This window comes from Garra rufa, chromosome 7, assembly GCF_049309525.1.
Source record: "Garra rufa chromosome 7, GarRuf1.0, whole genome shotgun sequence".
NCBI lineage: Eukaryota > Metazoa > Chordata > Actinopteri > Cypriniformes > Cyprinidae > Garra > Garra rufa.
The window spans coordinates 24,518,806-24,544,487 of NC_133367.1; the positions used below are offsets into that span (position 1 = coordinate 24,518,806).

The window sequence follows — 25,682 nt, forward strand, 5'->3', positions numbered from 1 at the left end:
AAATGCATACCTGACTATCAGAGAGACACACTGCAGCATGAGAGAGACCTGGAGGTTTAGCTCCAGAGACTCTGGCATACAGTGCTACCACATTAAGTACTGTACATTGTACTTACTTCTAATGTAAGTACATAAAAGTTAAGGCCACCTACTGTAATATAAAGTGTGACCAAAAGTTAATATGCATTGCTAAGAACTTCATTTAAACAACTTTAAGGTTGCTTGATTTTCTCAATGTTCTGATTTTTTTGCAACCCTTAGATTTTCAAATAGTTGTATTTTAGCCAAATCCCATCCTAACAAACCATACATCAATGGAAAGCTTATATATTCATCTTTCATGCGCTGTATAAATCTCAATTTCGAAAAACTGACACGTATGACAGGTTTTGTGGTACAGGGGCACAAATATAAATAACTAAAGAAATAAATTACTACATATATACATACGTAAAAAAATAAATGTTAAATTAAATCACATAAAATCACATATAACAAGTTATAAACATTTTAAATGTCTCAAATTTGCTCAGCAGTTTAATGACTTACATAATCTTGATTACTCACTCCAAAATTGGCAAACTTTTTCAATGTGCATTTAACAAAAAAGAAGCTCAACTTCGTTTAATTGCGCTTTTTTGCTTATATTCAAACATTACACTCTATTCTAAGTAATACCCGCTTGAATTAAAGGTGTTTTAAAAACACTGCCGCTGATATAAACAATAATACACTGAAAATGTAATGTTTTCATAACCCATAACTCACCTGTCGAGTGACACGGTGTAATGACGGGAGCCGAAGTGACCTCACCTGTTAAAACTGTTCTGCTGGGTGTGGTTTAAATAAAAGCTGAACGACACCATATCATAAGCTATAAATATCTAACGCTTTGTACTTCAACTTTGTACTTTGTGTTTCTGGTAAAAACATATACGTTTATCAGTTAATAGAGTATAGACGAGTGCAGTTTGAACGCGGGGCGTTATGTGCCGTATGACTTGATATAATTAATATTAATTACGTGTTTACTTTCCTGAAGCGTCCAGTCGCACGTCCTAATTAATATTCATAAGTAAGCCATTCAGCAAATCAGGAAGGACTGCTTGACGTAACGTAATTAATATTAAGTAGTCGATAGTTTGCCTCTCAGCCAATTAGGTAGGTCTGTTTGAAGAACGTCACGTAACCTAATTAATATGTATGAGCAAAATCTTCGCTTTGGTGGGATTCGTAACAACAGGTCAGAACGGTTCAGATATCATTTTTGAGCTTTGTTTTGTCTGCCTCAGGTGGTCATATACCGATACTTATTTACTGTAAGTAGGCCTACCACTTTTACTGTGTGAGATAAAAAATATAAAAAATAAAAATAGGCATAAGTCAAGCATAACTTGGAAGTCTAGAAATATGAAGCTTTGCATGTTGTCCATGTAACATTCTGGACAATAACCAAACACAAACAGACTTTTTATAAAAATTTATTACACAGAAAGTTTAAAAGAAACGTTTGAGGCATTTTGAAATACTCATTTGACAGGGAAAAAAGCAACAACGCATTCACAGAAATTTGAGGAAATATATGTTTCTTTGGTCTTTGTTTGGTCCCTATTTTGAGGTGGTTCCACAAAATTCCACAAACTTAGGTACTTTTGATATATACCATGGTATGTCAAAAATACCATCGTGTGGCCAGTAGATGGAGCTCATGATGTACATTTGAGAAACACTGCAATGAAAACACCATCATTAACGTCTTCATTTGACCGGAATACGTTACATTAATGGCGAAACTTAAAGTGAATATTTGCTCAGCACATTAACATATTCATTTTACCTTCCCATTTAGTAAACTACATATAATAACGTTGCTTTAGTGGGAAAACTCGAAACATAGCACCTCAGGTTGTTTGGCTATTTTTGGAAGTAGCGATGTCGAGCCAACTTGGGGAAAAAAGCGCGAAAGAAATACCTCAGATCCAAAATTAAATTATTAGCCTATTCTGTGAGGGTGAAAAAAATAGGGCTCAATAGCTTGCGATTTGGAATGAAGGAGAGTATTTGTGGAATGTTGTAAGATGGACGTCATTCTCTCTCATCGTCTCTCTCTTATAAGCTGTTCAGCTCCTGAAGCGTCTGATCCAGCACTTGATGCATTCCGAGGTTTTCTTCTTTTGCAGAAGATAATTTTTCTGAAAGCAAAAATGAAAATAGCTTGTCAGATAGTGCTGCTGTAAATATGTATACTGTACACACGTGAAAATAGGACTGCAGTCAGTATAGTGCATTTGATCCACAACCACACAATAGTTAAAGATTTTCATTTGCTTGCGTTGAATGGTCAGTGTGTCAGTAACAGTATTTAAAAAAACAAAGTGTACGTCTAAAGAACTTTTCTAAGGTGAAGATTAGTAAAATACTACATTGTCAATATATATTAAATGAATACAGGTATAAGTGGGAAATACAACCTCACCTTTATGGACAGCAGAATATTGTAAGAGAGGAGTAGGAAACTTAAGAATATTTAATATATATTACATTTAACATTTCTAGTATGTGAACATGGACTACAAAACCAATCATAGGGGTCGATTTTTTGAAATTGAGATTTATACATCACCTTGATGTATGGTTTGTTAGGATTTTGCTGAGATAGAACTATTTTAAAATGTGGAATCCGAGGGTGCAAAAAAATTAAATATTGAGAAAATCTCCTTTCAAAGTTTTCCAAACAAAGTTCTTAGCAATGCATATTACCAAGCAAAAATTAAGTTTTCATATATTTATGGTAGGAAATATACAAAATATCTTCATGGAACATGATCTTTGCTTAATATCCTAATGATTTTTGGCATAAAAAAAACTATTGACTTATTGCTTTGCTACAAATATATCAGTGCTACTTGTGACTGGTTTTATGATCCAGGGTCACATATAGTTAATATATTTAATAAATGTAGATTAAATGAGGTCTGAGTTGGGAGTTGGGCTGAGCCGAGCATATTGTTATTTAGTTACTGAGTCTGATATCGTTTTTGCGTAAAGATCTCAAATTTCTCAAAGGATCTGATACTTTTTGAGCAATGAATCTCTATGACCAATTAATTTTTATGACCATTCCAGTCATTTGTGATTAATGGGTTTAATTTTCAGACAAATTTGTGGCGAAATTTGAGCGTTGCAGTCAATAGAACAATTCCCTTACAAATCGGACATCACTACATGAGGAGCAAGTATAATATTTAATCTAAGCCTAAAATTCCTCATATTTCCAGGTTTTCCATCATCATAGAGACCCTTTTCAATCTTCAAAATGAATTATTATCAATGAAAACAGAAGATTGAGAGTCTGAAATGAAACAACAGGAGTGTTTTATTGAGACTAGCGAAGACACATTGAAGAAAATGAAGCAAACATGAAGAAAGTGTCTAGAAAGGAGGTGCAGCAGAGCGAGACGGAGATGGATCTACAGAGAGGTCATGTCATTGAGAGCATGGTCCAGCTCCTCAGAGATGGCTTTGTACTTCAGCTTCTGAGCATAGAGTTCATCTGAAGATCGGCAGGAGAAGCAGGAAAGCGAAGGATGAGAAGCAGCAATGGACAGAAACCAAATGAAAAAGAGAAAGACAAGAAGTTAATGGATGGATGGATGTATGAAGAACAAACATGCTATGACGCTCACTACCAGGAAAATCATGTGCAAACCAATAACGACTGTAAAATTTCCATCCGGCTCAGAGAAGATATGCTCCCAAGTTACTTCTACTAGTCATAAATACTTTTAATAAGCAATTGCAGACTTTGGTCTTGTAAAGAGTTGACTTGCGCTGTAGGAAACAGACCTACTTCATTTCTCTTGGGACACAAGCAATACCAGGCCTGTTCAAACCAATTCCATACACTGAGCCGAATATATCATCTTCCAGTGAAAGGTTCAAGCAGTTGAAACACAAGCCTGCTGGAACTCTGACAAAACTGGTCTAAAACAATATGGTGTTGTGTGTTTCAAAAGATTTTATGGCCCTTTCACAGACCGGGAGCATGACCCGCCTATGACCTGCAAAACCCCTTCCACGCAAGACTTTTCGATGTGTCCTGCTTCGCCACTGGTCATTTCTGAAGGTGAAAAGTTCATTTAGCCACTTTCTTACCTTCACTAAAATTTTCATAATAACAGTTCAATGTGTAGTGTTGCTTGCCAAGTCAAACGAGTCAAAAATGACTTTTTTGAATAGGTTGTTAGCTACATCATCGTTTACAAAGAAAAAATAGCAATGTAAAATAATAATTTGTGTTCTATCCATCGGAACATAGCAATTAGCTCAAATAAACCGCCCAAACCAATCGAATTTAGGTTTGAACTGGTTCATTCCATTAGAATAAACTGATTCACTTAAACGGACCAGCAAAACCAATCACATCTGGTTTTTGAATGAAAATAACTGCAAAAACGAACCACCCAAACCAATCGAATCTATATTTGAATCGGTTCATTCCATCAGACAAAAGTGATTCACTAAAGCAGACCACCCAGACCAATTAAATCTGGTTTATGAATGGAAAAAAATGCAAAAAATGAACCTCCCAAACCAATCGAATCTAGTTTTGAACCGGTTCATTCCATCAGAATAAAGTGATTCACTAAAGCAGACCACCCAAACCAATCAAACCTGTTTTTTGAATTAAAAAATAGCAAAAAACGAACCTCCCAAACCAATCGAATCTAGTTTTGAATTGGTTCATTCCATCAGAGTAAAGTGATTCACTAAAGCAGACCACCCAAACCAATCAAATCTAGTTTTGAATCGGTTCATTCCATCAGAATAAAGTGATTCACTAAAGCAGACCACCCAAACCAATCAAATCTGTTTTTTGAATTAAAAAATAGCAAAAAACGAACCTCCCAAACCAATCGAATCTAGTTTTGAATTGGTTCATTCCATCAGAGTAAAGTGATTCACTAAAGCAGACCACCCAAACCAATCGAATCTAGTTTTGAATTGGTTCATTCCATCAGAATAAAGTGATTCACTAAAGCAGACCACCCAAACCAAACAAATCTGGTTTTGAATGAAAAAAAAAAAAACTGTAAAAACGAACCTCCCAAACTAATCAAATCTAGTTTTGAACCGGTTCATTTCATCAGAATAAAGTGATTCACTAAAGCAGACCACCCAAACCAATCAAATCTGTTTTTTGAATTAAAAAATAGCAAAAAACGAACCTCCCAAACCAATCGAATCTAGTTTTGAATTGGTTCATTCCATCAGAGTAAAGTGATTCACTAAAGCAGACCACCCAAACCAATCAAATCTGGTTTTTGACAGAAAAACTGCAAAAAATAAACCTCTCAAATCAATCGTATCTAGTTTTGAACCGGTTCATTCCATCAGAATAAAGCAATTTACTAAAGCAGACCACCCAAACCAATCACATCTGGTTTATGAATGGAAAAAACTGCAAAAAAAATAAAACCTCCAAAACCATTCGAATCTTGAACCGGTTCATTCCGTCAGAATAAATTGATTCACTAAGACGGACCACCCAAACCAATCATATCTGGTTTATGAATGGAAAAAACTGCAAAAAAAAACAAACCTCCAAAACAAATCGAATCTAGTTTTGAAGCGGTTCATTCCATCAGAATAAAGTGATTCACTAAAGCAGATCACCCAAACCAATCAAATCTGGTTTTTGAATAAAATTGTTGTAACTCCTTATGAACAAGTTCAAACAAAAAGAACTATCTGAATGAAACAATTCAACCAGCTCACTGCAATGAGTCAAGATGTTGTCATGCTAAACAGCAACAACAGAAGTCATTGCTAATTACTGGAAAAGCTACAGTTTACTGTTTTGAAAACACTTGCACTTCTAGAAAATGTAGTTAAGTAACCAGAGTCTCAGTGTTCATTTACTTACACCCCAATATTGCAAAAGACTTTCAGTTGAACTTTTGGCTCCACAGTAAACTTATTTAACACAAAAATGACTATGTTCATACCTTCCAGGTCATCAATGGATTTTTCCAGTTTGGCCACTGTCCTCTCTGCAAACTCTGCACGGGTCTCGGCCTGAAAAACACAATAAGGAAGTTGAAAAAAAGACATTCGGGATGAGAAAGAGCAGCTTATCTTTGACCTCGTCTCATTTGTTGACTTCTTTACCTCCTTCAGCTTGTCACTAAGAACTTTGATTTCCTCTTCATACTTGTCTTCTTTTTCTGAGTACTGAAACACGCAAACAAAGACGGATGAAGCAAATCTGAATAAACTTGTATCGCTCTCTGAGCACTTGTGTCGTGAGAACTTCAACCGTAAATTACTGTGATTTAGTTTCAAAGCAATTATCAGGCTCTGAAGCCGAGCGATGATTATTATAGAGCTCTGAAACTGAATTGTGAACAATAACAGATAAAAGCGAGATGTTGACTTACCTTCTCTGCCTGAGCCTCTAGGGATTTAAGGTTGTTGGTAACGTTTTTTAATTCCTCCTCCAAATCACTAGCTTTGCTGGAAGTGTTTGAGAAGAAAACAGTGTTTTAGCTGGTTAACCAAAACTTAAAGTGTGAGAACAAAACTGTGAGAATAGGCAGGTGATACCATTCAGCGACTTCGGCTCTCTCCTCAGCTCGCTCCAGCTCCCCCTCGAGAATCACCAGTTTACGGGCCACCTGTAGCAAAAATGGCATTCAGATGAAGAGCTTCAAACGTTAAACATCTGGAAGCGTTGTTCCTTCAGACGCTTGTAACTCACCTCTTCGTATTTGCGGTCGGCCTCCTCTGCGATGTGTTTGGCCTCCTTCAGCTGCATCTCTTGGATCTCCATCTTCTCCTCATCCTTCATGGCACGGTTCTCGATTACCTTCATGCCTCTGGAGGTGAAACAAGAAGTTAGTAATTAGATCATCGATGGGAGATGTTAGTTACTGATGAGCTCTTCAGTTGATATGCTGCGGATCAACTTTTTTCATATTCAAAAGCATGGTCATGAAATCTAGAAATGGGAACAGACCAATGAATTTCCATGAGCTTTCTGGTTGTTTGTGTTTACTGTAAAAGTTTTTTTTTTTAACATTGATTCAGATTTGCTAATGAATCATTCAAAACATTTTGTGGAACATCTGTGGAATTTCTGAAAATTCATGGGAAATTTCCTTTTACCTCAGTTCTGAAGTTCTCTTCTCAGTTCAGTTTTAAAATTAAAATTGGTTCCCAAAGTTGGAAACCAAAAATAAAAAAACAATAAGTTTGTTTCCATAGGTAAAACCCTCTTAGGTCTTCACTCGAGAACCATAACCTCTCAAACAAGGTTAAAAGTAACTACTTTTACTCTTAAAATTATATTTTAATTCTCACATTGTGCTAACATCTTACACATTTGCTTGTGGATTGTTTTCCAATGAGACAAAGATGTTCTGATCCACCAAACCATGTGGTTTGCACCCGAAGCCTACATCAATTCATTCCACTATTATTTACAAATTAAAGCTTTCCATTGACCTCTCGCTCTCATCTGCTGCTTTCTCCGCCTCTTCCAGTTTCTGCAGTGCAGTTGCCAGCCTCTCCTGAGCCCGATCCAGTTCCTCCTCCACCAGCTGAATCCTGCGGTTCAGACCCGCCACATCACCCTCAGCCTGATGACAAAAAAGGTCAAAGGTTATTTATATACAACTACAAAAATATACGTTTTAATATTTTTCTCCTGATGATGGCATGTCATTTTCATCAGTTTTTTTTTTGCACAAAGCACAATCAACTGTGACAGAAAAAACATTTTTGCACCCTTTACGACCACCACCACCCGTTGTGATTCAAACAAAGATTGGCCTCAGAATGAACACAATGCTGCCTCTGTGACATTTCTCGGCTTTAAAGAGACCTCACAGCCAAACCCGCCCAGTTATTGCACTGATAATTGCAACTATAATTATGACAAATATCAGCAATGGCTCTCTCCCAGTGCAGACGTGCGAACACACAGAACAGTAGGAAAATCTCGCAGCCAGGAAACTGCATCTGGGTTTAAAATTTAAGAGGAGACAGAAAAACAAGGCATAGGGGACAAGTTAAAAAGAGCAAATCGTCCATTTTCTGATCTGATCACATCTTTGTTTTGAGTCAGAGTTGCTGCTACGGACTCCTGCTGCTTTCTTTAAGGTCCAGTGGATTATTTCGAGCGTGAATGGTAGTAAACAGATCAAATAAAGTCTCCAACGGGGTGTTTTTGGAGTGACGCCATAGAAGAACATTTTTTGGTTCCCCAAAGAACCTTTTAGTGAACAGTTCCTTATGGAACCATCTTAAACTTTTTCCACTGTAAACAACCTCTTCACATTTGAAAGGTTCTATGGAAGTTCAAGGTTCTTCATGGACCCATCGATGCCAATTTAAGAACTTTTACAAAGGTTCCAAAAGGGTGTTTTTGCAGTGATGCCATAGAACAGTTCTTGAAAGAGTCATTTTGAAGAGCTTTTTAAAAATCCAAAGAACTTTAACACCATAAAGAACCTTTTTTACATTTGAAAGGTTCCATAGATGTTTAAGGTTCCTCATGAAACCATCGATGCCATTGAAGAACCTTTATTTTTAGGAGTTTGACATACCACAGTACGTTCAAACGTTTCTTATAGTTAGTTTGCTACTGGATGGCATAAAACGATCTATAAATTAAACAAATTAACACAATAAAATAAAGAATAGGGCCCTGACTCCAAACAATTACGCATGTTTTACGTAAACCTACCAATATCCGGCACCATGACTTGTCGCAAAAAAAGAAGTTTTAGTCACATGACATTGGTTAATGGAAAGGCATCATTTCGCAATGTTTTTTTTTTAAATCGACATTTGTAAAATATTGCTGACTCCAAACCTCACAGTTGCAAATGTTTTCTAATAACTGCAACTTCTTTTCTTGTAATGGCAGCTTTTTTCTTAAAATTGTGACTTATAATACAACTTTATATTTTGCGATGTGACTTTATAACTTATCCGTATCGGATAGCTGTGTTTCCATTACTCTTCAAATTGCGCAAATTGAAATACGGCCGATGGAAACACCTCAATTTCGCAAAAACTCACATATATCGCAAAAAAAAGTTTAAGGCTCATGTGAGGTGATTCGAAAAATATCGCAATATTGTGCTGCTGGGCTAAAGATACACACCTAGTCTTCTTTGATCAAAAATAATGGCTACTGCGGTGGCTGCGCTATACATAAACCTACCTGCGAGACGAAAAACATGTATTTTAGTCACATGACGTTTTTTTGAATGCGCTGTCATTTTGCAATAATTTGTTTATAAAATATTGCACAAGTTTTGCGCAAATCTGTATGGAAACAGCCAATGTGACTTTATGTATAGAAATATTTTTCTCATCATTTTTTCTTGTAATCAGTACTTTTTTCTTATTATTGTCACTTTACTGTATATCCCACAATACAACTTTATATCTCACATTGTGTAATGTAAAATATTTCTTGTAATTGCAAACTTTTTTCTCACAATTACAGCTTTTTTCTCAAAATTGTGACTGAAAAAAATTACTTCATATCTCACAATTATGAGATAAATTGGTAATTTTGTAATGAAATGTTTTATTTCAAGACGTGTAATTGTGGCTTTTTTCTCATAACAGTGACTTTATCTTTTATATTTTGCAATGTGCGAGTTTGTATTTAAAAAATGCTATTCAGTACTGACATCATTAAATAAGAGGTCAATTGAACATTTATTCGAACATATTTAGCCAACACATCAATGGAGTAGGAGGTTGACCCCCTTTCAAATAAAGAGAACCAGAGAGGGGAGGAGAAAAATGCACAGGAAATGGACACACTCCACATCCTCTCCCCTCCCGAAATGCTCATTCAGTTCAGGGTCAGGATACTCCCTCATGAGCCATGCCCTTTCCTTAGTCACCACGTTCCCTGGCTGCTTTAGATGCAAGCCATATATGGTAAAACAAGCTCTGGAGAATGCTGGTGGTGAAGTGCCAAAAACTAAAGAATAGCAAAAAAAACAGCCATATGTTATCGAGAAGCGTCTGGACGCAGCCTTGAACATTTTATCACGTACAAAACGAACCCAAACACCCATATGTGTGATATGAGACGGCGACATTCCCAGATCTATGTTAACCCAGGCCCATTTAAACCCCAATGTACTCAGATCTTGTTAGAGCCGCTGTGACGTTGAGTCCAATTATACGTTTAGGGTTGAAATGTAGGGGAATCACCTGGGACTGCTGTCGACTTCCTGAGGCACAGGACTATTGTATGTGACATTGAGCAAACACTGAGACGAACCCTATCAGTGAAATGACCTTTTTATAGGCTGATATTATGAAAATAAGGCCTATCGGATGAAAACGAACAGTAGAAACAGTGAAAGAAGTGAACGCTTATTCTCCAGATCACTTTCTAAAGGTCTTACTGGTAAAAGAGCAAAAGAGAGAGTTACCGATGCCAAAATATTGGTTATTTCCTAACTAACGCAAAGAAGAGCAGAAGATTATTAGAGTATTGCAACATAGGTGATCACTTATGTGACCAAACTTTGAAAAGATATGCAAAAGAGGTCTTGATATCATTTCTAACACCATGGGAAGCTGTCAATGCAAATTTAAGGAGCCTAATGGTTTTTGTGCAGGCTTCACATATGTTTCTGGTCATGTTCTTGACTTTTAACCCCAAAGTGAATTATGACCTACATAAATTAGGACCATCATGAAGAGGTCATTGGTCACATCATGATCAAGTCCAGCAGCATTCTGTCACACTAACAGTGGGAAAACTCCCACTTGTGAAAGCAAAGCCAGCTAAATTTGTAAGACTAGACACCACAAAGAAAGAAGGAAGTTGATGTAGGGACCAAGAACCTCCTAACATCTATCTTCTAAAGATCTAGATAAAAGACACAGTATTAGTCTACAAACACTTGAAGAACTGGACTTTTCTCAAGCTGTGCCAGCTTCCTGCATATCTGCATGGTCATCTGAATACGAAGAGGGTCCACAGGAAACTCCAGTGTGGAGCAAGAAGCAACATCCTGACTCAGTTCCTTTGGGAGCTCTAGATGGGACATCCTTTGGGTCTTCCTTGAGAACCGCAAAATCAAATTCTTGGGTTCTGCAAAAGATCTAACAATTCTTCTTTGTCTAAACCAAAGCTGGAGAACGTTTTTTCTCTCCATTTCTGTCACCTGTGGAGTTTTGGTTCCTTGCCGCTGTCGCCTCTGGCTTGCTTAGTTGGGGACACTTTCCAGCGATATCGTATACTATTTGAACTGAACTGGATGATGATATCACTGAATTCATTGATGAACTGCCTTTAACTGAAAACTGATTATTTACAATAATGCGTTACTTACACACTATTGTGCTGTTTAAATACTGTGCAGTTGCTTTGACACAATCTGTATTGTTAAAAGCGCTATATAAATAAAGGTGACTTGACTTGACTTGGAGAACATTCGCTTCCTACAGTTCCAATACCAGCAGGATTCTGGCCAGGAGGATTCAGGCCGTATTTTCTCATAGCAGCTTGCACATTAAGTGCTCCACAAATTATGACTCAGAAAATTTCATAAAATGGAGCATCTAAATCCACCAAGGACTGTGGGGGAAGGGCTTCCTTGACAAGCATCTTCATATCATGGAAAACCTTCTAAACATACAACATTTTATCATATTCTCAATTAAAAGAGATTATTCATTAGGTCTAAATGAATGATTACTCCAATGAATTAGGTAGAAATTGCTTCTATAACTGCAATAGCTACCATTTTACAGTTTTTCTGTCCTGTTGTAGAAATGGGTTGATGGTTTTAAGAATGAATAGATTAGGTTACACCAAAAAAAAAGTCATTTTTAAGAGTTAGACCTGTGAGAAGCATCTCATAGATAGATAGTATTAAGCAGGTTAATAAGAAGACAAAAACGTTAGTGAAAACAACTAAATTGTTAATTGTGTACATTAAAACGATTTTTTAAGACTTAAAGAATGGTAAAACGGTGTAACAAGCTTGTATGAGAAAACACTGAGGCCTAACAACTGCCCAAAAGCAGATTTGGGGGTCGGACTGTCCCTTTGGACCAACGCCTTTCATTCCACAACCTCACGTCTGCATCCAGGTCCGACTGTTCACCTAAACATACAATTATAGTCTTCAGAGGAGCCCGGGAGCTTTTTATAGACGCCTGGGCTCACAGAGGGAGCGGGTAGAGGAGTCTGGAGAGCGTAAAGACGGTAAATAAGAAGAAAGAAAGAAGAAGATTTGTCTCACTTTCTCCCGGAGCTCGCGCTCATTGTCCAGCTCTCGCTGAAGAACCAAAGCTCGATCTTCTGCGTCGTCCGCCTGCTGCTGCAAAGTCTGGATCTTTCTCTTCACTGCGTCCAAAGAAGTCGCACCTGTCATTTTTAGATACTTTTCTTATATTATATTTACTAGTAAAAACGAAACGAACCGCGACTTTGGTCAGGAAAAATAAAACGATGTGCAAAAAAACAACGGAAACAACTTTTCAAAAGGCTATAAAATAATAAATACGTCAAAAGCCTAAAATATATATAATCCCCGAATATAGGAATGTTACAAACAATAACGGAATGCTAATGTACTTGGATGGCCAGTGCAAAAAAAAGAAAAAGAAAAAGAAGAAAACGACACGAAATGTGCAATCCAACAAAACTTCCCAGTCCGGATGAATACAAAACGGTTCAATGAACAAAAAAACTATCTTCGCAGGAGGTTATTTCTGTCTCATGGAGTCATTGGAATGTGAGAGAATGTAAGGAGGCAGAACTTCTGCAGAAAACTTTCAATGTAACTGTGGAAAAGTCAGGTCCCGGTGACGTCACGGTGGGCGGGGCGCCATTGAGTCACAATTCAGTCTGATTTTATGATAATTAGCCTACATTTCTGTATAAAGCGTGACAACTGTAAACCATAGAACTAAGTGCTCCTTTGGTTTAGATTTACTCGTCTGTTTAATGTTTGTTTAATACACTTCCATTTAAAAGTTTGGGATCAGTACGATGTTTTTTTTTAAAGAAGTTTCTCATCAAGGCTGCGTTCATTTGATCAAAAATACAGAAAAAAAATGTAATAGTGTGAAATATTATTACGATGGAAAATAACGTCTATTTTATACATTAAAATCGAATTTATTCCTGTGATCAAGGCTGAATTGTCAGCATCATTCATTACACTGTTGCGAACATAGATAATTCTAAAAATAAATCAGCATATTATTTGATTTCTGAAGGATCATTTGACACTAAAGACTGGAGTAAATTATATTTTAAAGTACATTAAAATAGAAACCATTTTTATATATGTGACCCTGGACCACAAAACCAGTCATAAGGTTAAATTTGACAAAACTGAGATGTATACATCATATGAAAGCTCAGTAAATCAGCTTTCTATTGATGTATGGTTTGTTAGGATAGGACAATATTTGGCCGAGATACATCTATTTGAAAATCTGGAATCTGAGGGTGCAAAAAAATCAAAATCCTGAGAAAATCACCTTTAAAGTTGTCCAAATTAGGTTCTTAACAATGCATATTACTAATCAAAAATTACATTTTGATACATTTACAGTAGGAATTTTACAAAAAATCTTCATGGAACATGATCTTTACTTAATTTCCTAATGATTTTTGGCATAAAAGAAAAATCAATAATTTTGACCCATGTATTTTTGGCTAATGCTACAAACATACCCCAGCGACTTAAGACTGGTTTTGTGGTCCAGGGTCACATATCGTTATAACATTTCGCAATATTGTGAACAAATTAATTCAGCCTTTTGATTACTTTATACTACAGTGTAAAATCATTTTTAACAGAAATGTAATGTGGAAATACAGTAAAATAACCACAATTATTATCTTCCAGGCGTCTGGAGAACTGTATGTTTAGTAGCTGAGGGTCACATTACAAATCATGTTATACACCTTGATTTTTGCTGTTGACATTTTATTAAGTTACATTCTAACATCTTATAAATAACTTAACATCATCTTCCATCCCTCTTGACAGTTTACATGCCAACACTGTTGTTTCCAACCAATCTCTCCTTTAAAATTACTTTAGCTGATGTAACGTAATGTATTCGATCATATTAAAAAATACTTTTGAATAAGGCCATGCAGGTTTAGATTTTTACATCACCTGACAAAACATTTTTACAGTATATCCATTTCTTTTAAGCAAAAAATACAGTTGAAGTCAAATGTAAGTCTGCTAAATGTTAATTATTTTACCAAAATAAGAGGGACCATACAAAATGCATGTTATTTTTTATTTAGCACTGACGTGAATAAGGTATTTCACATAAAAGAGGTTTACATATAGTCCACAACAAAAAACAATAGAAATGACCCTGTTTAAAAGTTCACATACACTTGATTCTTAATAATGTGTTGTTACCTGAATGATCCACTGCTGTGTTTTTAAAAGTTTAGAGTCCCTTGTTTGTCCTGAACAGTTAAACGGCCCATTGTTCTTCAGAAAAATCCTTCAGGTTCCACAAATTCTTTGGTTTTTCAGCATTGTTGTGTATTTGAACCCTTTCCAACAATGACTGTATGATTTTGAGATCCATCTTTTCACACTGAGGACAACTGAGGGACTCATATACAACTATTGCAAAAGGATCAAACGATGCATTAAGAGCTGGGGGTGAAAACTTTTGAACGGAATGAGGGTGTGTCCTTTTTTTTTTTTTATTATATCATCTTGTTTTCATTTAGTGATGCCCTTCAGAAGCTACAGAAGATACTTATGTTTCCCAGAAGACAAATAAGTTAAATTTATCTTCAAATTTAAAAAGTTTTCAGCCCGTCTCACAATGCATCGTTTTTCCTTCTGAAGCATCAGTGAGCGTTTGAACCTTCTGTAATAGTTGCATATGAGTCCCTCAGTTGTCAAATATATTCAAATACACACAAATGATGAAAAATCAAAGAGTTTGTGGAACCTGAATGATTTTTCTAAAGAAGAGTGGGCAGTTTAACTGTTCATGACAAACAAGGGACTCATGAACAACTATCACTAAACAAACAACAACAACAACAACAACAACAAAAAAACACAGCTGTGGATTCAGATAACAACACAGTATAAACTTTTGAACAGGGTCATTTTATAAATTCAACTATTATTTTCTCTTGTGAATTATATGTGTGCTTATTTTATGTGAAATATCTTATTCAGGCCAGTGCTAAATAAAAAATAACATGCATTTGATATGACCCCTCTTATTTTGGTCAAATAATTAACATTTTGCAGATTCTGCATGGTGTATGTAAACTTTTGACTTGAACTGTATATTGATATTCACTGTAAATGTTTTAATCATATCAATGTTTTTGTTTCCATCTACTTAAAGAGATAGTTGCTGTCTATGCAGGGTCAGAAAGCTCTTGGATTTCATCCAAAACATCTTAATTTGTGTTCTGAAGATGAACGAAGGTCTTACAGGTTTGGAACGACATGAGGGTGAGAAAATTTTCACTTTTAACAAAGCAATTAAACACAATTTTGTAATTACAACCCCCACAATTAAATCCTCCGCTCTTGACGTTACACACCATTTCATGTGTGACACACTTTCCTCAGAAGCGTGCTTTTGTTCTAAAGACGAGCCAGCGATCGCAGAGCATTGATTTCATTAGTCACAGGAGTGTGGCCCTCTGTGTTTGCTTTCGCTACATTCTTGGGATTCCTGGGCTGCTACATGGCAACTGAAGTCCCAGTCTCCCCTGCTGCTCGCCGACTTATCACTAACAGGCCTCAAAAAATCCCTCGCTCATTGAGAGTATCTTACCTACTTCTTTGGTGTTGCCAATGCAGATGTATAATTAGTTTACAGTTTCCTCTAATGCATGACATGTGGTACGCTTGTCTGGTGCAAATATTCAGGGCAGCGCTCCAAGGAACGCAAAAAACGCTCGTATTCCCAGTTTCAGGCCTCTTGGTCTGCCATCAGAAAGCTAGAACATTCTACAGGAAATGAAGCTCACTGAAAATTGCATTTGTCCCCTTATTGAATGCCACGGTGTGTCTTGTAGAAGTGTTTTGTGGTCAACGACAATGTGGAGAACATCTCTCTGTGTCGCAAATGGATTTACCCCCATGCTGGAATCATTAAGAATTCACAAACAACTGATTCGCCCCTCCTCGGCTTCCTTCTTAAACTATGCAGTCATTTCCTTTGAGGTCACGTTGTGAGGAGTAACCCGAGCTTATCAGAGCAGCGGACAGGATGGACCACTTCAGACCCACGCAGGTGTGATTACCGCAATTTTCTCACTTGCCCCAAGGCCAAACACGTTTCTACAGGTGAAACTTCAAGGAATAGTTCAAGCAAAAAAGAACATTTGCTGAAAATATACTCATCCAAGATGTAGACGAGTTTGTTTCTTCATCTGAAAAGATTTGGGGAAATTTTTCATCACTTGCTCACCAGTGGATTAATGGATGGATTAATGGATTAAAGTCTAAATGTTTTGAGAATAAAGTTGAAATATCACGACAATAAAGTCTAAATGTTTTGAGAATAAAATCGAAATTACAGGAATAAAATCAAAATATTTTGAGAATAAAGTCAAAATGCTTTAAGAATGAAGTCGAAACATTTCTCGTAATAATTTGACTTTATTCTCGTAGTATTTCAACTTTATACTCATAGTATTTCGACTGTATACACATAATATTTTGACTTTATTCTCTTAATATTGTGACTTTATTCTCGTAATATTGTGACTTTATTCTCGTAATATTTTGACTTTATTCTCGTAGTATTTTAACTTTATACTCGTAATATTTCTACTTTATTCTCTTAATATTTTTACTTTATTCTCATAATATTTGGACTTTATTCTCGGAATAATTCGACTTTATTCTCGTAATATTTTGACTTTATTCTCGTAATATTTAGACTTTATTCTTGAAATAATTAGAATTTATTCTCAAAATATTTCAACTTTATTCTCATAGTATTTAGACTTTATTCTCTAAACATTTTTACTTTATTCTCGTAATATTTCAACTTTATACTCGTAATACTTTGACTTTATTCTTGAAATATTACTACTTTAATATCGTAATCGTAGTTTTTTTTTTTTACTGGCAATAAAACGCTGTCATAAATATGAGTTCTCTATCCAAAATATTGCTTTTATCTACTGAAAAAGTCATCTCATCTGAATCAGGAGAGAAATATACATAGATCAAACACCGTTTACAATTAGAAACAGTCCAAAACAGTTCTAAACAAACCTGTAGGTGGATTTTGACATGATAGGACAACAAAGGATGGACTTTTTCAACTAGAGGAAGCGTTGTTATAAATTATAGACAAATTTTTTGGCCAAAAGCGATGGTTTAAAGTTAAAACATCTTAATGATGGATTTGTTTCTTAAAAACACTTTTTCACTTTATAAGATGTTAACTGATAGATTGATCGTTCATCGTTCATAGATTGTTCATGTGGATTATTTATGGATTACTGTGATGTAATCCGTCATATTGACGGCACCCATTCACTGCAAAGGTGAGCAAGTGATTAAATGCTATACTTCTCCAAATCTGTTCTGATGAAGAAACGAACTCATCTACATCTTGGATAGCCTGAGGGTGAGTAGATTTTCAGCAAATATTCATTTTTGTGTGAACCATTCCTTTTAAAGCCTGAGAATGATCTTTTTAGTGAGTGTCAGTGTCAGTGTCAGTTACAAGACATTACAAAAGTAAACCTGAGGAGAGAAGTATTTTCAAAGATTCACGTCTTGTGTTGACATGTTTTATTGGGGTAAAGCTTTTTACTGCCCTGTAAATCCTCATTTGAAACACACGCAATGGTGCCATGACCCTGAAATGGACCAGCTGGAATGAGAGCCCCAGTGACAGGAAGTGAAAGCATCATAACAAAACTTGAATTACTCAAGTTGTTTATTGTAGAGGAGTCATGTCTGATTCTGTTTTATTGAACCCCAGTCTGAAGGAATGCCTCACTTACGTCAGCAGCTTTTTTCTCAGACAGTTCCAGTTTCTCTTGGGCGTCTTTCAGGGCCTCTGAGTACTTGTCCAGTTCATCTTCAGTCTGTTTGAGCTTCTTCTGCAGGCCGACCAGCTCATCATCCAGCTGAATGAAGAAGAGTGAGTAAACATGTCAGAGCACTGCACACATGACATAACTTAAGGGAGTATATCCCAGACGTTCAAGCAACAAATCTGTCTGGAATGCATATTAGTAATATTATGAGTATGATTATGAACAATTATCACTCATAATATTATCCATCATTTTATAAAAGCAAAATGTTTGATAAATATATTTATGACATATTTATGGTACATATTTATTACATAAATACAATTTATTTATTACATAAATAAACATATTTATGGTACATAATAATAATAATAATAATTATTATTATTATTTAAAAATATAGATTTACAAATAAACAAAACAATAAAAGTTGTATGCATTTTATTATTTAAAATAATAAATATAATTTTATTGCAGTATAGTCCAGTGGTAGTTGTTGCAAATAATAATAATAAATAATAATAATAATAATAATAATAATAATAATAATAATAATAATAATAATTATTATTATTATTATTATTATTTAATTAAACAGTAATATAATGTTAATATTAAATCAATTTTTATTGCGGTATAGTATAGTGTGGTTGTTGATGTTAATAATAAACAATAAAAATTATAATTATATTATTAATAATAATAATAATAATAATAATAATAATAATAATTAAAATTATTACTTAAATTATATTACTTTTATTAATTACATAAATAATAATAATTATTAATGTAATTAATAAAACAATAATATAATTTAAATATTACATTCATATTATTATTATTATTATGTAATTAAACAATAATATAATTTTCTTGTTGTATAGTATAGAAGTTGTTTATGATAATATATATATATATATATATTATAATAAACAATTAAAAATAATAATTATATGTATTATTTAAATTAAATTATATTATTGTTTTATTACATAAATAATTATTATTCTTTGTGTAATTAATAAACAAATAATATAATTGTAATAATAAATATACATTTTATTGCTTTATAGTCTAGTGGTGGTTGTTGATAATAATAATAATAATAAAAATCATTGTTATTATTATGTAATTAATTAAACTAATATAATTGTAATATAAATATACATTTTATTTCTGTATAGTCTAGTGGTTGTTTATTATTATTATATTAATAATAATAAAAACAATTAAAAATAATAATTATTTTTGTAATTAATAAAACAATAATAACATTGTAATAATACATATAATTATTTTTTTTTTTTTGTATTTTTGTATTATTTTATTTTTGTGTAGTCCAGTGGTTGTTGATAATAATAATAATAATAATAATAATAATAATAATAATAATAATAATAATAATAATAATAAACATTTAAAAATAATTATATTTCTTATTTAAATAACATTATTGTTTTATTAATTACATACATAACTATTATTTATGTATTAATAAAACAATATAATTTTAATAATAAATATCATTTTATTGCTGTATAGTCCAGTGGTTGTTGATAATAATAATAATAATAATAATAATAATAATAATAATATATTATTAATAATAAAAATAATTTTATTGCAGTATAGTCCAGTGGTGCTTGTTGATAATAATAATAATAATAATAATAATTATTATTATTATTATTATTATTATTATTATTAATTGATTAAACAATAATATAAATAATAATATAAATATACATTTTATTGCTGTATAGTCTAGTGGTTGTTTATAATAGTAATAATAATAATAAACAATTATAAATAATTATTATTTATGTAATTAATAAAACAATAATATTATTTTAATATTATTTTTTTCGCTGTATATAATAATAATAATAATAATAATAAACATTATTAAAATTATATTCTATTTATTATTTAAATTACATACATAACTATTATTAAAAGAACATATATCTAATATATATATAATTTTAATAATAAATATAATAATAATATTATTTTATTGCTGTATAGTCCAGTGGTGTGAATAAGGGAACAAACAAAAAAACATGATTATTATAAATGGAATGTTTGTGCATTTTATGACACATAAAAATAATCATGTTATTTATCATTTTGTTTTTATTAGTGTTCAAGAGTACAGCCACTAAATAATAATAATAATACATAATTATTTATATTATCAAAACAAAATATTTTTGTTTTGATAATAATATATATAAAATAAATATTTAAACATTTAAATGCATTAAAAAATACATATCAAAACATTTTGGTAACTCATATTTAAATCATAGGCCTGCTGTCTGTAATAACAGATAACTATATTTAATTTGAGTCTGCTGTAAAGTGAGAAGTGACATAAACGAACACTTTGCTATCTGGGGCTATCAGTTTGGCTGGGTTCTTGTGTTTAAGAGAGCGTCCGTTAATCTACTAGTAGGATTCCAGACAGCCTGACTTCTCTTGTCCATTTATAACCTTTAGGTGTTATGAATGGTGAAAGACATACTGATGGATAGGCTTACAGCCAATATTCATTTACTGAGGTATTTGTCTGTTTGCAAAGAGCAGTAAATTGCTCATTTTTTGTTGACCTATACAACTAAAAATGGATTAGTATATGAAAAAATAGCATTAACTAAGATTAATAAATACCATAAAACTATCATTCATTGTTAGGTCCAACTATTGGATTTTTTTTTTACGAATTCCTTCATAATTGCACAAAATAAGTAGCCACTCTTGTGAAAGACCCAGAATTGCAGCTTCAAATGCATACTTGGTTTTCAAGCATGAGGTCTTGGCTCACTTCTCCTTGATTACAATCATACAGTCCAGCCTGGGCAGATCCTATTGCCAGCACTTTTGTTAAAACCGCTCATATTTTTCACTTCATACTTCTCTATGGACTCCTACCTGAATTTCTGAATTCTTACCTGCTTGCATTTGTCCTCAGCAGCTTTCTGTTCCGTCTCGGCGTGCTCCGCCCGGTCGATGGCGTTCTCCTTGTCCAGTTTGAGCATCTGCATCTTCTTCTTGATGGCCTCCATGGTTGCAGGTTGATCTAGTGTCTGGGTTGAATCTGAAATTCAAGGGAGCTACGAACGAAGTGCAGTTCTCGGTCCTTCAGCCGAAAGTGTGGTCAGATTAATAGATGCGTGGAGATTTAGGAGGGGAGAAGAATGCAGCTGATGCTGCCTGCAACCAAGAGCTGCCAGCAATTCTGGATTGCTCTACATAACCCAACCGAAGTCTAAAACACCCCCCCCCCCCTTCTCTCCCCCACCCGTCTCCATATCTAACCACTTGTGAGAAGGAATGGCCTGGACCAAACACAGTCAGAAGCACTTCTCCTTATTTGGAGTGGTGCATATTGTTTTTAAAAAAGGACCATGAGATGGAGAGGTGAGCAGATAGGAGCTGCCTCCAGATTTAACCCGTAATTGAGGATAAGAACTTTGACTGGGAGACCTTAAAAATACAGGTTTTGATGGTTCCATGAAGAACTTTTAACGTTCTGTAGAAAAAGGTTCTTTGAACTAAGAAGAAAATGGTTCTGAAAGGCTCTTTGAGGAACCAAAAATGGTTCTTTAGTGGAATTGCTGCAAAAACTCATCTAAGTTTAGACAATCTAAAAAAAAAAAAGAGTCTAAAGAACTCATTCAAATATCAGTAGTTTAACTCTTAGCAAAAAATAAATGATTATTGTAGTTATTATAGTTTATTAACTATCGCCTCTATCGCGGTTATAGGCTAATGTGACATTGCTGTGCTACATGGTCACAGAAAATTTATAATTTTCAGACGTCTTTTAACATTAACATTCTGTAATGCAATTACAGAAGGTTCAAACACTCACCAGTGCTTCAGAAGGAAAAACAATGCATTGCAACAGATGGGGGTGAAAACTTTTGGAATTTGGAGATCAGGGTCAATTTAACTTTTTTTGATTTCTGGAGAACATGTAAGTTTCTTCTGTAGCTTCTGAGGGCCAGTACTAAATGAAAAAAAAAAAAAGATATTCAGGCAAAATAAGAAAAATGCACAGATTCTAATTCCATTCAAAACTTTACACCCCTGGCACCCCTTAATTCATCGTGTTTCCTTCTGAAGCATCAGTGAGCGTTTGAACCTTCTGTAATAGTTGCATATGAGTCCCTCAGTTGTCCTCAGTGTGAAAAGATGGATCTCAAAATCATACAGTCATTGTTGGAAAGGGTTCAAAATACACAAAAATGCTGAAAAACTAAAGAATTTGTGGGACAAACAAGGGACTCATGAACAACTATCACTAAAGCACTTCTCCTTATTTGTAAACAAGGACCATGAGATGGAGAGGTGAGAAGATAGGACCTGTGTCCAGATTTAACTCGTAATAGAGGATAAGTGTGAAAGAACTTTCACTGGAAGTCCTTAAAATTACATTTTTTTTTCACTGAAAGGCTCTTTTTGAGGAACCAAAAATGGTTGAAACTTTATTTCAGGTGTCAATTATCTAAAAAAGAGCCTATAGAACTCATTCAAATATCAGTAGTAATACTGCAAACATTTATGGTTAGGTACTTTCCAAAATCCCTAACCCTTTAAAAAAAATAAATGATTCTTATTACGTAGCTCTCTGGAATACGTCATTCTTATTAGTCAGTCGCAGTATTGGGAGGCCAGATATTCGTAGTATTCGCTCAACGATTAACTGGTAGAAATTTGTCAACCAACATTCGTCTCTATTGCGATTATAGGCTCACGTGACGTTGCATACGTGGTCATGAAAATGTATCTTTTACAGACATTTAACATTGTGGTTTAAAAAAAAAAAAAGAGAGATTTTAAGCTGTTAAAACACAATTACAGAAGGTTCAAATGCTCACTGATGCTTCAGAACGAAAAACAATGCATTAAAGGGATAGTTCACCCAAAAATGAGAATTTGATGTTTATCTGCTTACCCCCAGGGCATCCAAGATGTAGGTGACTTTCAGAGGTGGGTAGAGTACCCAAAATCTGTACTCAAGTAAAAGTACAAGTACAAATATTTACTCAAGTATGAGTAAAAGTAACAATCTTAATAGTTACTTGAGTAAGAGTAAAAAAGTATCCGATGAAAAATTTACTCAAGTAGCCAGTTACTAGTTACTTCTTGATATGAAGTGAAGACCCTGAATTTCAAACTGTTTGGAAAGCTTCCGCACACCTCTCCTTGAAAACATTATATTTGTATTATTTATATATATATATATATATATATATATATATATATATATATATATATATATATATATACACACACACACACACACGGCTCGCAAAATTTCTGATAGCCCTTCGGGCAGGTTCTCTTCAGTTTTTGGTAGCCCCGAAAATTAATTTAACTAGCCCAAATAAAAAAAGACCTTTTTTTAAATATAGAAAATCAGATAGGAGTCTAATCAAAAATGTTTTTAATACACAAATATAAACAAATATCAAGGAAGTAATTTTATTTCATTATATTTATTTCATTTAGTGTACCTGCAGAATTTTTAAATATTAATTTAAAGCAATTCATAACCATTTTTAAGATCTGCGAAACTAAAATAAACAGTAATGGGATCGGACAATGTAAAGTAGAATATTAAGTCATAAAATGGCATGATTTAAAATTCAGATACAGTTTCACACCAAAACAAAATATGTTACACTATGGCATTTACTTGTTTACTTGTACTTGTTTAGATTTTTAGAAGGCACCATAACTTTTTACATTTACAACTCTATGTTTGCTGCATAAAAACATGGGTCGATAATTGCAATCATTTGACCATATAAACAGCTGAAAAAAAATGTATTGGAAATGAAAAATTAATTATCTGTCACGAGGGGGCGCTTCAGGAGCGCTGAAATATTACGGTTTCCATAGTAACAGCTGTATACACAGCAGTATTAACGCAGTTTTATCAGACATGAAATGAAAATTCCAACGACACGTTTCTGAGGACAGTAACGGAGGAACGCCATCAAATGTAGCGAAGTAAAAGTAAAGTTTTTTCACTATAAATGTACTTGAGTAAGAGTAAAAAATCTTTAAATATACTCTAAAAGTACTAGTTACCCCAAAAATTTACTCAAGTAAATGTAACGAAGTAAATGTAATTCGTTACTACCCACCTCTGGTGACTTTGTTTCCTCAGCAGAACACAAACGCAGATTTTTAATGAAAACCGGTGCAGTCTGCCAGCCAAATAATGGAAGTGGATGGGCACCAGACCTTTAAAAGTAAACAAAAACATGCACAGACAAATCCAAATTACACCCTGCGGCTCGTGACGATACACTGATGTCCTAAGACACGAAACAATCGTTTTTTTGCGAGAAACTGAACAGTATTTATATAATTTTTTACCTTTGATACACAGCCACGTCCATCTGTCATGAGCACGAGTTTAGCATCCGGTTCGTTACATGTGAACGCGCTCTGGCGTAGTAGGCCCCTATACGCGAACGCCGGAAGGGGAAATCGGTGAAAAGTCCCGGATGAGTTTGCGCAAGCAAATGTAATCTTTTAGCTTTAAATCATTTTGAACAGTCAGGGTAAGCGCAAGTAATTACCATTTTGAATAGCCGCTATACCCACAATCTCTGCACTGTGTAAACAATGAGTGTCGTATACATGCGACAGATCGCTTACGGCATTTACGCCAGAGCGCGTACATGTGTAACATGCCTGATGCTAAACTCGTGCTCATGAAAGGTAACAACTGATATAAATACTGTTCAGTTTCTTGCAAAAAACGATCATGTCTTAGGACATCAGTGTATTGTCACGAGCCGCAGGGTGTAATTTGGATTTGTCTGTGCATGTTTTTATTTACTTTTAAAGGTCTGGTGCCCATCCACTCCCATTATTTGGCTGGCAGGCTGCACCGGTTTTCATTAAAAATCTTCATTTGTATTCTGCTGAGGAAACAAAGTAACCTACATATTGGATGCCCTGGGGGTAAGCAGATAAACATCACATTTTCATTTTTGGGTGAACTATCCCTTTAAGCCAGGGGGGGGGGGGGGTAAAAACTTTTGGAATTTGAAGATCAGGGTCAATTTAACTTGTTTTGTCTTCTGGGGAACATGTAAGTATCTTCTGTAGCCAGTACTAAATGAAAAAAAAAAAAAGATATTTAGGCAAAATACGAAAAAGGCACATATCCTCATTCTGTTTAAAAGTTTTCACCCCTGGCTCTTAATGCATCGTGTTTCCTTCTGAAGCATCAGTGAGTGTTTGAACCTTCTGGAATAGTTGCATATGAGTCCCTCAGTTGTCCTCAGTGTGAAAAGATGGATCTCAAAATCATACAGTCGTTGATGGAAAGGGTTAAAATACACAAGAATGCTGAAAAAACAAAGAATTTGTGGGACCTGAAGGACTTTTCTGTAGAACAGCAAGCAGTTTAACTGTTCAAGGCAAACAAGGGGCTTATGAACATCTATCACTAAATAAAAAAAAAAAAACAGCTGTGGATCATTCAGGTAACAACATACTTCAACTGTATATATTTAATTTACACGTTGAAGAATATTTGAGGTCCTAATTTAGTAGACAAGAGTTAATCATG

At 34.3% G+C, this 25,682-nt stretch overlaps 1 protein-coding gene across 2 annotated transcripts; it reads right to left on the minus strand.

Annotated features, from left to right (window-relative positions):
- Positions 1–1,465: 1,465 nt before the first annotated feature.
- Positions 1,466–21,340, minus strand: LOC141339207 (tropomyosin alpha-4 chain). 2 transcript variants are annotated; one of them, XM_073844834.1, is made up of 9 exons: positions 21,034–21,340; positions 18,041–18,166; positions 7,507–7,640; positions 6,761–6,878; positions 6,607–6,677; positions 6,441–6,516; positions 6,172–6,234; positions 6,009–6,078; positions 1,466–2,192 (listed from the first exon to the last, which is right to left on the minus strand). In XM_073844834.1, exons 1-9 carry the CDS (start codon positions 21,145–21,147, stop codon positions 2,110–2,112), a joined length of 855 nt encoding a protein of 284 aa, XP_073700935.1. In that variant the 5' UTR covers positions 21,148–21,340; the 3' UTR covers positions 1,466–2,109. The 2 variants fall into 2 exon arrangements, with proteins under 2 accessions (XP_073700935.1, XP_073700936.1); XM_073844835.1 differs by lacking the exons at positions 18,041–18,166; positions 21,034–21,340 and adding an exon at positions 12,294–12,793.
- Between the last annotated feature and the right edge of the window lie 4,342 nt (positions 21,341–25,682).

What these genes read in the sequence shown, in the direction of transcription:
- LOC141339207 (XM_073844834.1), bottom strand. Translation starts at nt 21,147, where the DNA reads ATGGAGGCCATCAAGAAGAAGATGCAGATGCTCAAACTGGACAAGGAG. An exon ending in CCGACCGCAAATACGAAGAG is followed by an intron (nt 6,678 to 6,760) that starts GTGAGTTACAAG and finishes TTTTTGCTACAG; the next exon opens with GTGGCCCGTAAACTGGTGAT. An exon ending in TTAGTGACAAGCTGAAGGAG is followed by an intron (nt 6,079 to 6,171) that starts GTAAAGAAGTCA and finishes TGTGTTTTTCAG; the next exon opens with GCCGAGACCCGTGCAGAGTT.